A 12,500-nucleotide genomic window follows, 5' to 3' on the forward strand; every position below is an offset into this window, starting at 1 on the left:
CGAGACACAACTCCCAGTAACCACAACCTTTTGAGTTCTTAGACCTAATGACTGTAATTCAGAGCTAAATCAAAGTGCCACTGTCGTTACTCGTGGATATGAAAGTTACCGCGATTGTTTAAGATTGGCAGGCTGAAGTTTTCTTTATTCATTAGCATTGATAGTTGGATAATTGTGTAACAGCACGGTGGGCTCTTATATGCAACTAGATAGTCAAAATACTGCATGTATGTGAGGTAATCCCCTTTGCTGGAATTCAACCCTGTGAAATAAGTATACCATTTCTCCAACAGGCATAAGATTACTCTTTAACACATCCTCTATAAAGAGCTCTAAGATGTGTTCAAAGTTCGTTGCACAGATGACAGGGTAATTTTTAATAAGGTCTGATTTTTGTTGCCAGGTCATATAATGTTAATGTCATCAGATTTAGCAACTAGAGCAGATCCATTCAGTAATATTAACACTTTTTGCGCCATTTATAAATTCCTCCAACAAACCAAGTGTATCATTATATTTGATACACTTAGATACAGATGATCTGAACCATAACTGATCACAGCAAGTGCATATATATTCAGCGCCATGTGTTATCTTATCACGAAAAAGACTGAATCACTTTTGACATGGAATGTCTAATAGAGCCTTGACCTTGACAAATTTCAGTTTGGTTTAGCCTTGAGCTCTGCATAGCTTTCCTTAAATGGTTTTATGCTTTTCTGTTTGGGTCTCTGATATGTTCTGGATTGCTTTTCTTTTCCTATTCCCTTGCTGCTTCAATATTTTCAGATCTGTTTTGGCGTTTTGCAATGTTTTTCTTTTCCCTGAACTCTTCAAGTGATTTTGTCTCTTCCTCTTGATAGTCTCTCATATAAGCTCTTTTTTGCCACTGCTTTGTAGAAATTATTACTGACACTCATATCATTTTTGGCCATTGTTAATTAATCGATTATTCCATTTCTACATGCATTCAAGTCTTCGCGTTGGTCAGTGAAAGGCGGTGCACAATTTTTTGCACCAATCTGTACTTGTTCAGAATATTTTGCTTCACCTTCGAAGAAAGCCGTTTCTTTAATTCTTCCGTTTCTTGCTTCTAAATGCAGCGGAAGGTGCTCAAACACTTCAGTATAAAAGCGACATACAGTAATGGCGGCGCACAACCTCGCGAACAGGAAGTCACAGCGATCTAAGCTGTGTTGTGATTATCCATCCTGATTGGCTTATTAGATCGAACTTCCGGTTACGCAGGAGTGACACATTTGCATAAAGAACCTCACCAAAACTCGTGGATATATCCACGAGTAAAAATGGTATCGACCGTTTACGAAAGGGAAATAGGCGGCGCCGCCACCAAGATAACTTACAATCGATAGCGTAGTGGCCGTCCTCTTTGCAAACACTGCACTTGATCTCTTCTTTACAGTCGCTGAAGGTGTGACCCAGTTGATCACAGTTAAGGCATACCACGTTGGGGCACACCATTGCGACATGATCGGGAAGATGTCACTTTCTGCAAGTAGGGTGACCTGTCCCTTGTGTTTGACTCTAAGAAGCTTCCTCCCGAAGCGTAGGAAGGATGGAATCGATTCACATAGCTCCATTCTAACAACGCGTGTTCCATTCTGGATGCCCTCATAGCCCTGAAGATTACATCTGCGGAAACCGAGGACAGATCCATAGCGGCCGAGACGTTGCGCCAGTGCTTCGTCAGAAAGCTTGTTGGGAGTATCATACACGATAACGAAGGTGCACGTAGAAGATGAATTACAATGACGACTGATAAAAGAAGATTTACGAAAGAAGAGATCACGGCACTCACTAGTGGAAAACGTCAAGGAAACAAAGCAAATAGGATTGCGTTGGAGACATCTGACCGCAGCAGTGACGGATACCACACTTCTTTAGATCGGCAAACACTTGGGATAAAGAAATGTCCTTGTCGGAAAGAGAAAAATGCACCGTACAAGGTAGCTCTGGTAAAATGTTCAGCGGATGGATAGAATCCTTCTCTGCATCAGTAAGACGTTCAGCATTCTTCATTATCATGTAATCAACGCTGGATTGACGGGCCACTCTAGAGTGTCCACGACGCACAGCCATTGAGCATACGACGGGATATCAGCAATCTCCGTGTTCTGCTCAGTTTCGGAACGGTCCGCCCTACGCTCGGGAGATCGAGAACATTACCTGCCATACTACTGCAAGAGCTACAAAATGACCAAAGCAGCAATACCACAAGCCAAAAACAAACTGGTAGGGCTTCGCCCTGGGATAACCCTAGGAAATGTCGTCCAAACTATGCATGCCTCGGCATGGCTTAGCTAACATACCAGGCGGGTGTCTTAGACACCCCTCTAACTGGCAGCTTCACACAATAAATGTGGTAAGCTGGGTTGGGAACAGCACAGCTGTTCTCCCACGGCAAACGTGTGGGACGGTGGATCGCCAAAAGAGAACAGTGTGTCACGTTATTTTCAAGTACAACGAAAAAAGTAAGGTTATTATTATAATTGTTTTAACTTACATTTTAAAGAGAATTCCAACCTTGCCTGGGAAACTGGTTCTTGAGTTGGAAACAGCGTTTCTGATAGTTCTATTTCAAAACTTTCCTTGGGGAACATGGTCCCAGACCCCCCTAGCGTTGCCGCGTTGCCGTCATGCCGCGCCAAAAATTTCACGTCCGATGCTTTCAAAAATATGCGTCCGCTACTTAACAAAACTGTCGAAAACCCTGGCTATTACATAGAGGATATTGCTGTGACATGGCCGCTCGGGGATTCGTTTCACTAATGAACACAGCGAACGAGTGAGAGATACTATCAGCACGAGAAGTTAAAGGTAATGTTAAATATATGATACTGATGAAATTTCCAGTTTAAAGAGAAAACCTGCTCTCTAACCCCTAAAGCACTCGTGTTGTGTAACATGAAGGTATGAAAGTTACGAAAAACAAATCACGAAAATGTCAAATTTCGCCATAAAAATCACAGTTAATGTGGTAGCTAAGAGAACAAATATCTTTCAGCACAAAAGGAGATTAGGAACAGGACTGAATTCCACAAAGGATTCCGTGACACCAAGAGCTATTGCTCGGGGATTTGTAAGTTTCACTTTGCTGCAGTGGTATCCAGGTATTTTGCACTTTGACTCAGGGTCACAGCTGTTGTGATTTGCCTGCAAGCAAACATATTTTGAAGGTGTTGTATGTGTTGGTAATAAAATTATTATAGTTAATTGTTATGGTAACATCACAGAAGAACTAACTATTTTTATTATATGACTAGCTCCATGAGTGGGTAAGATGAACCACATCCCATGCTGTGATTGGCTACCCAAGTGGGGGCTTTCTCGCTTGGCCCCACAAGAAAATATACAAGGACAGAGATCCTTTTTTGATGTTTTATCCCATATAATAAATCCTTTATTTACCATGCTTGTTCGATCAAGATGGATGGATATTGGGCTCATTCCCTTTATGTGTGTTTATGGACCTTGACGAACATGGCCAATAGACCTTTTCAGCTTGTACATTTTGTTTTCCCAATACAGGTCATGTGATAATACTCAGGAGGTTTGGTCCTTTGTTTTGTTCATTAAAAAGAGTGCATGCAGACATATTCATGCTTGCTTGCACTCTTTTTAATGAGCAAAACAAAGGACCAAACCTCCTCAGTATTATCACATGAATGTTGGGAAAACAAAATGTACAAGCTGAAAAGGTCTATATCCAGCCATCTTGACCTCATGCTTGGTCAGTAGCCCATATATACATACCTGATAGTGATCAAGTACAGTCAAGAGTCTTTTTTTGAGGTCATCTGGACTAGTGCAGTTCTTCATGGAAAAATAAAAGTGCCTTTTCACGCTTGCCTCTGCAACAAATTTTTGACATTGAATGAAAATATGAAAGAACTGAGGTACTACAATTGTGTTACCCTGCCATTACTTATTTACCTCTTATGTCTGTTCTATTGTTAACAAGTTCTATCTCTTATTTTTCAAATGTAGTGAATTGCAACCACATACGCTTGTCAGACAGCTCTGCAAACCATCTTTCGCCCTCCCATTTCTGTGCGCCACTACTAATTTCTTTCATAGCTTTTGCCACGCCCTTTGTCCCTGCAAAAAGAAAAGTTGAAGTGATGTTCTGCTTCATACAAATAAAAACCACTCCTTCCATTGGCAAAAAGGTGGTACTTATACCGTGGTGGTCTTAGATGCACTAAGCTCGTAAAAATTTCTTACCATGCCATGTGTCAAAGGAGTTCTGTATGTTCTGTGCAAGAAGCCAGTTTTTAGTTTTTGGCACAAAGTCATGTGCAACCTCTACCACATTAAGTCCTGCAATAAAATAAGGTATGATCGATATATTACGCACCTCCATAGACTTTCTTAGCTTTGCATGAAATTTTATTTAAATATTTTTTGTGATTATTAAAATCAACATACTGTTTGTGTATATAATGTGGTATTATTTGGCAAAGTGTTCACATTCAGGCCATTTCTGTAAGTTTTGCTTCCAAGGAACTCATGAGTGTGATATGATAACAGGTACACAGTGATGCTTGTCATATCACTTTCAGTGGTAATTGAGCATGAGGAAAGGAAAATACACCAGAATACCTTTGGCTTGAACAGCTGGTAAAATTTTCCTTATTGCCTCAAATTCATGGGTTTGGGAGCTGTGAAACTCTTCCTTCGTGACAGTTTGCACAGCTACAACATGGTGGGTTCTGTCCAAAAGACATATTGTAATATTAACGAGAATTTGTGACAAGACAAAACTCAGAGTAAGGTAAACCAATCTGACTTTTACAAATTTGCATGTTTTCCTGCACAAAACTTACGTGCACATGTCTTTAGTTACTCATAAGATATCATAGCCACTGTAGAGTGGTATGCATTTGATGTCGAGTCATGTCGGCAGTCAGTTATGACAGTCTACAAACCAGAGAAATTATGTATTAATTTAAGTGAAAGGTCTCCAATTCCCTAGCATGATTTAGATTTAAGAGACTGTGATTATAAGCAGGTGAATTTATGGCTAGATTAACTCACAGCCCCATTCTTTTCAATGTAAGCATCTGTGTTCTGGACCTCCTGTATCCTTTCTCTCATTGAAGAGTCTGCAGCTTTGTTTACAATATCAATATAGCCCATGTTGTCATAAACTATAAACAATAATAATTTTAAGTATCGAGGGTGGATGAAGACAAGTAATATGAAACAACTTCTGAATCATGCATTGAAGATACCTTGTATCACCTTACCATTATCAATATACTTATCACCAAGACTGCCAATTTTGGCAGCCTCAGCAAATCCCTGGTATTGGCTTTCAAGCATGCCAGAACTTGTGAAACCATGAACCATTCTAAAAAGGAGAATCAGATTAGATACTTAGTTGTTTGATATGAGAAAAAAAATCGAATTATTCGGAAGATAGACTGAAAAGTATATGGGTCTAACCCAGAGTAAGAATACCAAATAAAAACCACAGGTGCTTGGATCTAGGAGCAGTAATTAGGGCATTCCCCGAGAATAAATCATAGCTGAACAAGCAAGGTTTTTAATCCAAGTAAATGTAACACACACAAGGTTTCAGTACCTGCAGTTAGCGGTATACTTGCTTCCGATTATAGAGGAGCTGGCCCATTTGATCCTGTGGCCACCCTGCTCGCAGCAAAACTCCATTCGGAGAACGTGGCCATCCATATTCATGTGCTCTCCGTCGAAAACGTAAGGACAACCACACAGACAACCTCTGGCAGTAGCCTGTAGCAAAGTGATTAGAGATTCATGTCTGCAAACGAAGAAGTTCTCAGAGTCATGTGCGGGAGATAAAATCTGCATACAAGCAGGTCCTTCTAATTCTCCGGACGGCCACTGACATCCGAAATCCTTTGTTTTTACCTGCCTTTCAGCATAAAGCTGGAAGACAGACTTAGTAGCGTTCGCCTGGACAGCAACATCGCTTTTTTCCGACTTTTCAACGGTCTTTCCCTCGTACCGGTCCATAAGAACTTGCAAAAAGTCTGCATTTGTTCGACCCGATCGCACATTCGCCATGTTACGTAGTCTCACGAACCGAGCACTGGTAGTTTGCATTTCCTCTTCTTCTCCAAAATTAAACTGAAAGTTTAAGCTAAACTGAGGCTTGCGAGGTTTCTCCTTTCGTTTTTCATTATAAATTTTTTGCTTGTCGTATTTAGCTTTCTTCGCAGAAGGTTCGCTAGCACCCAACATTTTCTCACTCGAACCCGATATTCCTTTGTTTACTCGTAAATCCCTTGTAATTTTTTGAAATTTGCGCCAAAGATTACACCAATTGCAGACGAAATTATATCGGACAGAGAATAATATCCAATGGTAGAGCACAATAGAATAACGTAGTGATGTTTCACTGGGGAAAACCCGAGGGAGAATTTCAGAAAATGGAGAGTTTCGAAGTGTGTATTTGGCGCGCGATCGCGAACTACTTGGGCTCCTTACAACAAAATACGAGGAATATCTTGTACACAAATTAGAAAAAACAAGAAGACAATTTGCTTTTGAAGGTTCGTTTATTATTTACCTGTCACATTTGAATTTAGCGATAGATGGCACTGAAGTAGGCATCGCCACTCAACGGACGTGCGCCCGCCATGTTGGATTTATGCTTTATCAATTTGATTGAACTGGGGGGGACCCTATTTATACGGAACCCCCGCGTTTAAGGCCGTTTCAGTGAAACGAAGGGCACCATTGACCGAGATTTTTGACAAGCATTTAGTTTACCACCACTGAACGGCCCATGGATGCGTTGAAAGATCCACGCCACACCACTTAAAATGCTTGAGATGCTTTATTTTATTTTCAGGAAATTGATAATTAAAGAGTCCTATTTTCGACTGACAATGTCATTGCAGCGGAGCGAAAGGCTTTGCTATATTTTATAAAAGCAAAGAACTCTGCTTGCTGGAGGTGCATCTCAAGCACTACAGGCATAACTCCAAAACGAGACGAATTTTGCACGAACATGGAAAAGGAAAGGAACAGGTTTACAAACTGAACCAGGCCCCCGGTGCTTACTTGCTTACCTCAAAGAAACAGACGTTCGTGTCATATTGATTTTGTTGTTTCATCCTCCAGTAGAGGTGCTTTGGACAACAGTTTGAAGAGTTTTCTCACTTAACATAATTGGAACTTTGTTAACTGCTGTAATTGATACAACTATATTGTTGTTGTTTTGACTGCTTACAAACACAAAAAGTGGATTTTCAAGGAAAAAAAGGCGTGAAAAGGACGTATTTGCGTAGGATTTCCCGTTAAAAACAATTAATAACGAAATGCAGTCCAAGATTTTGGCGCTGGTCTATTGACATCTTATGCTCTCTGCTTCTGTTATTTGCAAGGCACCATTTCTTAAACAACTTTTTTAGACAACACGAGACAAAAAACATTTCTTTGGGTTGTTTTTTGTTCTCTTTGTGTCTGTCATGATCCGTTTTTTGTTTTTGTTTTCAATGTATCGTTGTTACAGTATCTTCTTGTTGGTACTTCCGACACTTTGGCCTGGTGTCAGTCGCTGAGGTCGATGTATTCTTGGCATTGTGACTGTGGTATAGCGAGGTTGAATAAATGCTTTTCATGCATTTAAACTTACGTATGTATGACCAAACAAATCATTTAGGGACATCAACTCCAGACGTCAAAAGCCGACTTTGCCCAGAAGATGGCAGCAGCCTTGGAAATTGTTTGCATAGCTGCAGTGTCGATAGCAATTGCTTTGTGTTACGTGATCCACAAGATGTTTCAAACTGTCACAGAGCCCCAGCCGAGCGTTCAAACTATTAATATTACTTTTCGAAGCCGCCTGCCAAATAAGATGAGAGGACGAATTCGACGAAGAAGCCCTTTTCCTAGCATGGTAGCCGTAAACCGCCCACGTGCACAAGAAAATGGCGAGCCAACAGATGTTTGGATGGAGCAAGAAAATTTCAGTGAGTTGGTTTGCCTTCATATAGCATAATTATATTTTTCCACCTCATCCACAGACTCAATGAATTACGTATACCAGGTTAATTAATTGGACAATAGTTATCAAGGGTCATCTTTTCCCACAATTGTCCTAAAATCTCTGAAATTGGCACCGCCTGCTCTTGATGAGTTTGTGATGGAAGACCCTTCGACACTGTTGCTTGCCAGTGGAACAAAAGACCCAGGTGCATCAATGTAAACAGTAGAAACTTTAAGGGTACGAGTTACTCACTCAAAAATAGAGGAAAAGGGTGAAGTCATTGACTCAGTTTATTCAGTTCCGTGAGGAAAGGGCGTTGGAAAAGTGCCTTAGTCTCGATGAATTGGTTGCAGCAACAAGATATAGCCACATCGATGTTTCAATCGAAATCATACAAGTAAACTGTTAAAATAAGTTTCCGGCTGTGATAGCCCGTTTTTGTATTCCACCAGGGATTTCATAAACATTGACGCTATTCCTATAAAACACGGTGTCTTTGTCAGCGCAACCGGAATCACATTCCGACGACGCTGACAAGTTAAGGAAGATTGAAAAGAATCAAAACTTGATACAGTGAGATTGTGCAACGTTTCGTTTCACCATATTTTGGAGAGAATAAGCAAGGCAAGGGAGATTAAAGCTACTAGTAGAAGACTGACCATTTATTGGCAGAAAAAAGCCAAAAGGATTACCTAACGCCATGTTTGTCTGCGTTAATAAAATATTTCTGCTGTTTGTTTACACGGCAAACATGCGCAGAAACAAATTAGCGAGAACGTTATTGAATTGAAAGGGTGTACCAAGTACCTTTTTAAGCGAGCACATCATAGACTTGTCTCAGAATTAGGTTTCGTTTCGAGGCACATTTTGCCGTCAAAGAAGCCATGTTTGACATGTTGCGCTGATCGCACATCTAGTAGTTTCTTTGTTTTGCCTCTGCCTTGGCAAAAGCCTCGCTTTTTGAAGAGGTTTGAAAGGATTTTTTTTTTGTTATTACGGATATCATAATTTTTGGGTCTACTATCTTTTTCAGGTCAACCATGCTCTGAAGAAGTTCATGATAAAGCTCTGTGTGCAGGAATTCTTGAATGATTATCCAACTGACCTTAGTACAGTCCCATTTAACTGAGACTGTTCTAAAATTTATACGATCAGCCCACGAGTACAAACTATGGACAATTTGCCCTGGGCTTGCTTTGTACTTATTTTCTTTCAGCAAAAGGAATGACGAAAATGTGAAAAATCGGCCTGATTCAGTTTTATTTTATTTTGGGTCCACCTCACGGAGTGATGACAAGTGACGACCTCGGTTTTCATTACAGCCGGTTTTTAAATAGTTCAGTGTTCATCTACTTTCCTTTTTTTTTTCTATTCAGACACTGGTTTGTGTGAACTGATTTTCAATTTTGAAGCTGATCGTAGATATGATGTTTATTTGACTATCGTTTGACGAATTTAAACCGTTCATCGCCGCATATTCGACAACGACCATAACATTATCAATTGAGCTCGCGCCACATAGTATTCTTTTCAAAATATAGTGGAGTACTGACACAACTGAAGGCTTAGGTTTAGTATCTTATTATGCATTTTTCAAATATCAAAACCGAAATCCTTACAAAAATGTGAAGTTTAAATTTGTGTAAAAAAACAAACAGGAATGGCCGTAAATCGGCTCAAAGACCACACAGGAGGGAAAAAAACACTCAACTAAAGTAAGGTAAGACGATTTGTATTTAAATCGCTACATTTTCATAGGTCACAGAAACAATCGTTATTTTCCCCATACAAATCCTTGCAAATATGTAAATCGCTCGAGTCACGTAACAATGCAAAGGTCATCATATATTAATAGTTTGACGTGTCAGTCTTTCGAGTGGATTATTTTTAATTTGAAGTTATCGTTACTGTTTATGGCGACTTTAGGAGTAGAATCAAAGGGACACTGAAAGAACCTCAGTTCACCCGTTTTTAAAGTTATGAAAGTAGGGTAAGTCGGCATTTCGTGATCCTAGCAAAAATCAGCTTAATTAGTCCTCAGCATGCATCACTATCAAGTTAAAGGACTATATCACGCAAAATAATGCAATTTTATGAGACCCAAAATGCCTAAAAAGTAGAAGGAAACATTGCAATAACCACTTAAAACTGTTGAACAACATAAACGAAATACAGCAAAAGGAAAGAGAAGAATGGATGGACGGACGTATACAAAACATGGACCCCAGGTCCATGGACCACCCTTGTGGACCCGGTCCATGGACCACCCCTGTGAACCACCCCTTACTACGTGGAATGCCGAAGGCATCCACGTCTTAAAACCGGGCTGGTGTCTTTTTTTTGTTGGTAGTCACAAATGTGCATACCCAACGCATATTAAATTAATCTCCGATCGGGTGAACTGCCTTATATTCCCTCCAGTATTTCCAAACTTCTCTGCCCCGAGGAGAACTCCTATACTTCCCAAATCATCACGATTCTTCTCTGCTAGCGCGTTAGACCACTCGGCCACCGTGACACACTTCCGCCAAACTGTAGTCCTGTTCCGGGACTCTCTCTTACCCCGCCCTGAAAATGGGCCTGGTTCCAGGCCCATTTTCAGGGCGGGGTAAGAGGGAGTCCCGGAACAGGACTAGCCAAACTGGTGAAAGCAAACATTTATAATAGAATCTTTCCGCCCGCCATGATTGTTTCAGTATTAAACTATTCGATAAAGTGGATAGATGCTTTTTCTTTGAGAAAGGCAAGCTTTAAAGATAAGCAGAATTTTCTACGTTATTTCTAGATCTTGCTTCGTACTTGTGTGTTCCACTGTGAACATTATTATTTTGCATAGAACGAATACTTCATTAGAAGCATTTTGCATAGAACGAATACGTACTCCAATATTTCTTGGGAACCAGTTTGTTCGCCGTTTTGACGTAGAAAGAAAATAGAAAATAGCTTTCAACGGCCAAACAAGATAAAAAATGAAATCAAGTTTAAAAAAAAACGAATTAGTTATCGCCGTCACGGGGACTTCGCAGCTGTCCCCCATCCAAGTACTAACCTCATTCGGAGGAGCTTAACTTCAGCTGACACTTGGACTAGCATCAACGATTGTGATCTTTGTGTTAAATTCGCACAGAGATCTTGTCGAACTTTATAACACTTGAAAGAAAAAAAACACACACTAACAAAAACCAGGTGTTATGCCGTCATTTTGTCACAGATGCATCCTTTGTTTCGTGAGTTGTCAGTAAACACGCAAGGTATAACTTGATCACAGGCGGCCGCTAAAATCGATGTCACTTTCGATTTTGCGATTTTACTTGTATGACCAAAAGTACGATAGAAAAATTGAACTCTGATGGAACGTAACAAAAATCTCCCGAAATGTTTTTCGCTGATGGCAAATTGTTTTATTCTCGATCGACACTTCCTAAAAGTTCCTTCTGCTCTCCTTAATATTTATTTACTTTTTCGTCAATATTTGTTTTGCATAAAGCAGGCTAGCAAAATCTGTACCTTGCTTTGTTCGCATTTTTGAGCGTTAAAATAGAATTTTTTAGTCGTATGTTCCTGACAGCAAAAGTCGCATATTTTGACGTCCCCCATCCAGATACTAACCCCGCTGGAAAGGGGGTAACTTTAGTAACATTGGTCTTGGAAAGGTGTCAGAAGCTCAGAGTACACGCTTAAGCTTGTGGTGAAAAGGAAGTTGTAAATGATCAACATGTCAGCTTTGAAGCCAAATGCTTCTCGATTTCCTTTTATTTTCTTCAATCGTTCTGGGCTTAGTATTTTACTGAACCACCTGTCTTGTCAGAGGGTATATAGCAAAGATGTCTACCATGGCACCGTAATGATTTACGATACGAAACAATGTCGTGTACTATTAGAGCTACATATTGTGCAAGGACTTGAATCTCCTGGAAAAAACAAAACGCAGCTCAGTTGACAGTTATGGAAAAAAACACTGTCAAGTTACTGCACTACCACACGCAATGCGTTCTTACTTTAAAAAATATCCCGTATCTCCTCAATTCCACCCCCCCCCCCCCCCTCCAGACTAAAAATCCCGTATCCCCACAATTTTTTTTACCTTATTATCCCGTATCCTGATCGCTTCTCGTTCTTTTGGCTAAGATTAGTTTCTCGGCCAAGGGCTACGGTCAAGTACTATTGTACAACGTACGGTACTTTTTCAGTGCCGTAAGGGGCAGGCACAGAACAGTTTCGGCTGTTTGTCTGTTCTCTCGAGAAACGATGACGAGGGTTTTTTGGGTTTTTTGTTCAGCTCGAGTGTAGAATAAGGACGAACTGTTGTAGTTTCTGAGAACTATTTACTACTTGTAGCTTTTGTTGAGTTTTAAATCGATGATAGAGAGAGTTTTGGCGATCTCAATCCGGACTGGACTACTGGATTTAATAATTTTTCTTAACGAGATTTCAAGTTATTGTGGAACGTTTGGTACCAAGTTACTGAAATCAAGATTATGGAATTGTAAAATTAGAACTT

The 12,500-nt window shown here is 40.2% G+C and overlaps 1 protein-coding gene and 1 long non-coding RNA gene across 2 annotated transcripts; one reads left to right on the forward strand and one right to left on the reverse strand.

Annotated features, from left to right (window-relative positions):
* Positions 1–2,409: 2,409 nt before the first annotated feature.
* On the reverse strand, positions 2,410–6,246 carry LOC138013750 (uncharacterized). The gene is made up of 6 exons (XM_068860822.1): positions 5,609–6,246; positions 5,271–5,374; positions 4,246–4,341; positions 4,027–4,119; positions 3,775–3,872; positions 2,410–3,174 (listed from the first exon to the last, which is right to left on the reverse strand). Exons 1-6 carry the CDS (start codon positions 6,244–6,246, stop codon positions 3,022–3,024), a joined length of 1,182 nt encoding a protein of 393 aa, XP_068716923.1. The 3' UTR covers positions 2,410–3,021.
* Positions 6,247–6,447: 201 nt separating this feature from the next.
* On the forward strand, positions 6,448–10,179 carry LOC138060716 (uncharacterized). The gene is made up of 3 exons (XR_011134410.1): positions 6,448–6,557; positions 6,860–7,982; positions 9,033–10,179. It is a non-coding gene; the product is annotated as an uncharacterized lncRNA (long non-coding RNA).
* The last annotated feature ends 2,321 nt before the right edge of the window (positions 10,180–12,500 follow it).

The sequence above is a fragment of the Montipora capricornis genome, chromosome 8 (genome assembly GCF_036669925.1).
Source record: "Montipora capricornis isolate CH-2021 chromosome 8, ASM3666992v2, whole genome shotgun sequence".
In the NCBI taxonomy this organism is placed as follows: domain Eukaryota; kingdom Metazoa; phylum Cnidaria; class Anthozoa; order Scleractinia; family Acroporidae; genus Montipora; species Montipora capricornis.

Coding starts and splice junctions, on each gene's coding strand:
- LOC138013750 (XM_068860822.1), bottom strand. CDS start 6,246: ATGTTGGGTGCTAGCGAACCTTCTGCGAAGAAAGCTAAATACGACAAG. Junction 4,120..4,245: donor CTCCTTTGACACATGGCATG/GTAAGAAATTTT, acceptor TTCTTTTTGCAG/GGACAAAGGGCGTGGCAAAA. Junction 3,175..3,774: donor CTGTACTTGATCACTATCAG/GTATGTATATAT, acceptor GTTTGCTTGCAG/GCAAATCACAACAGCTGTGA.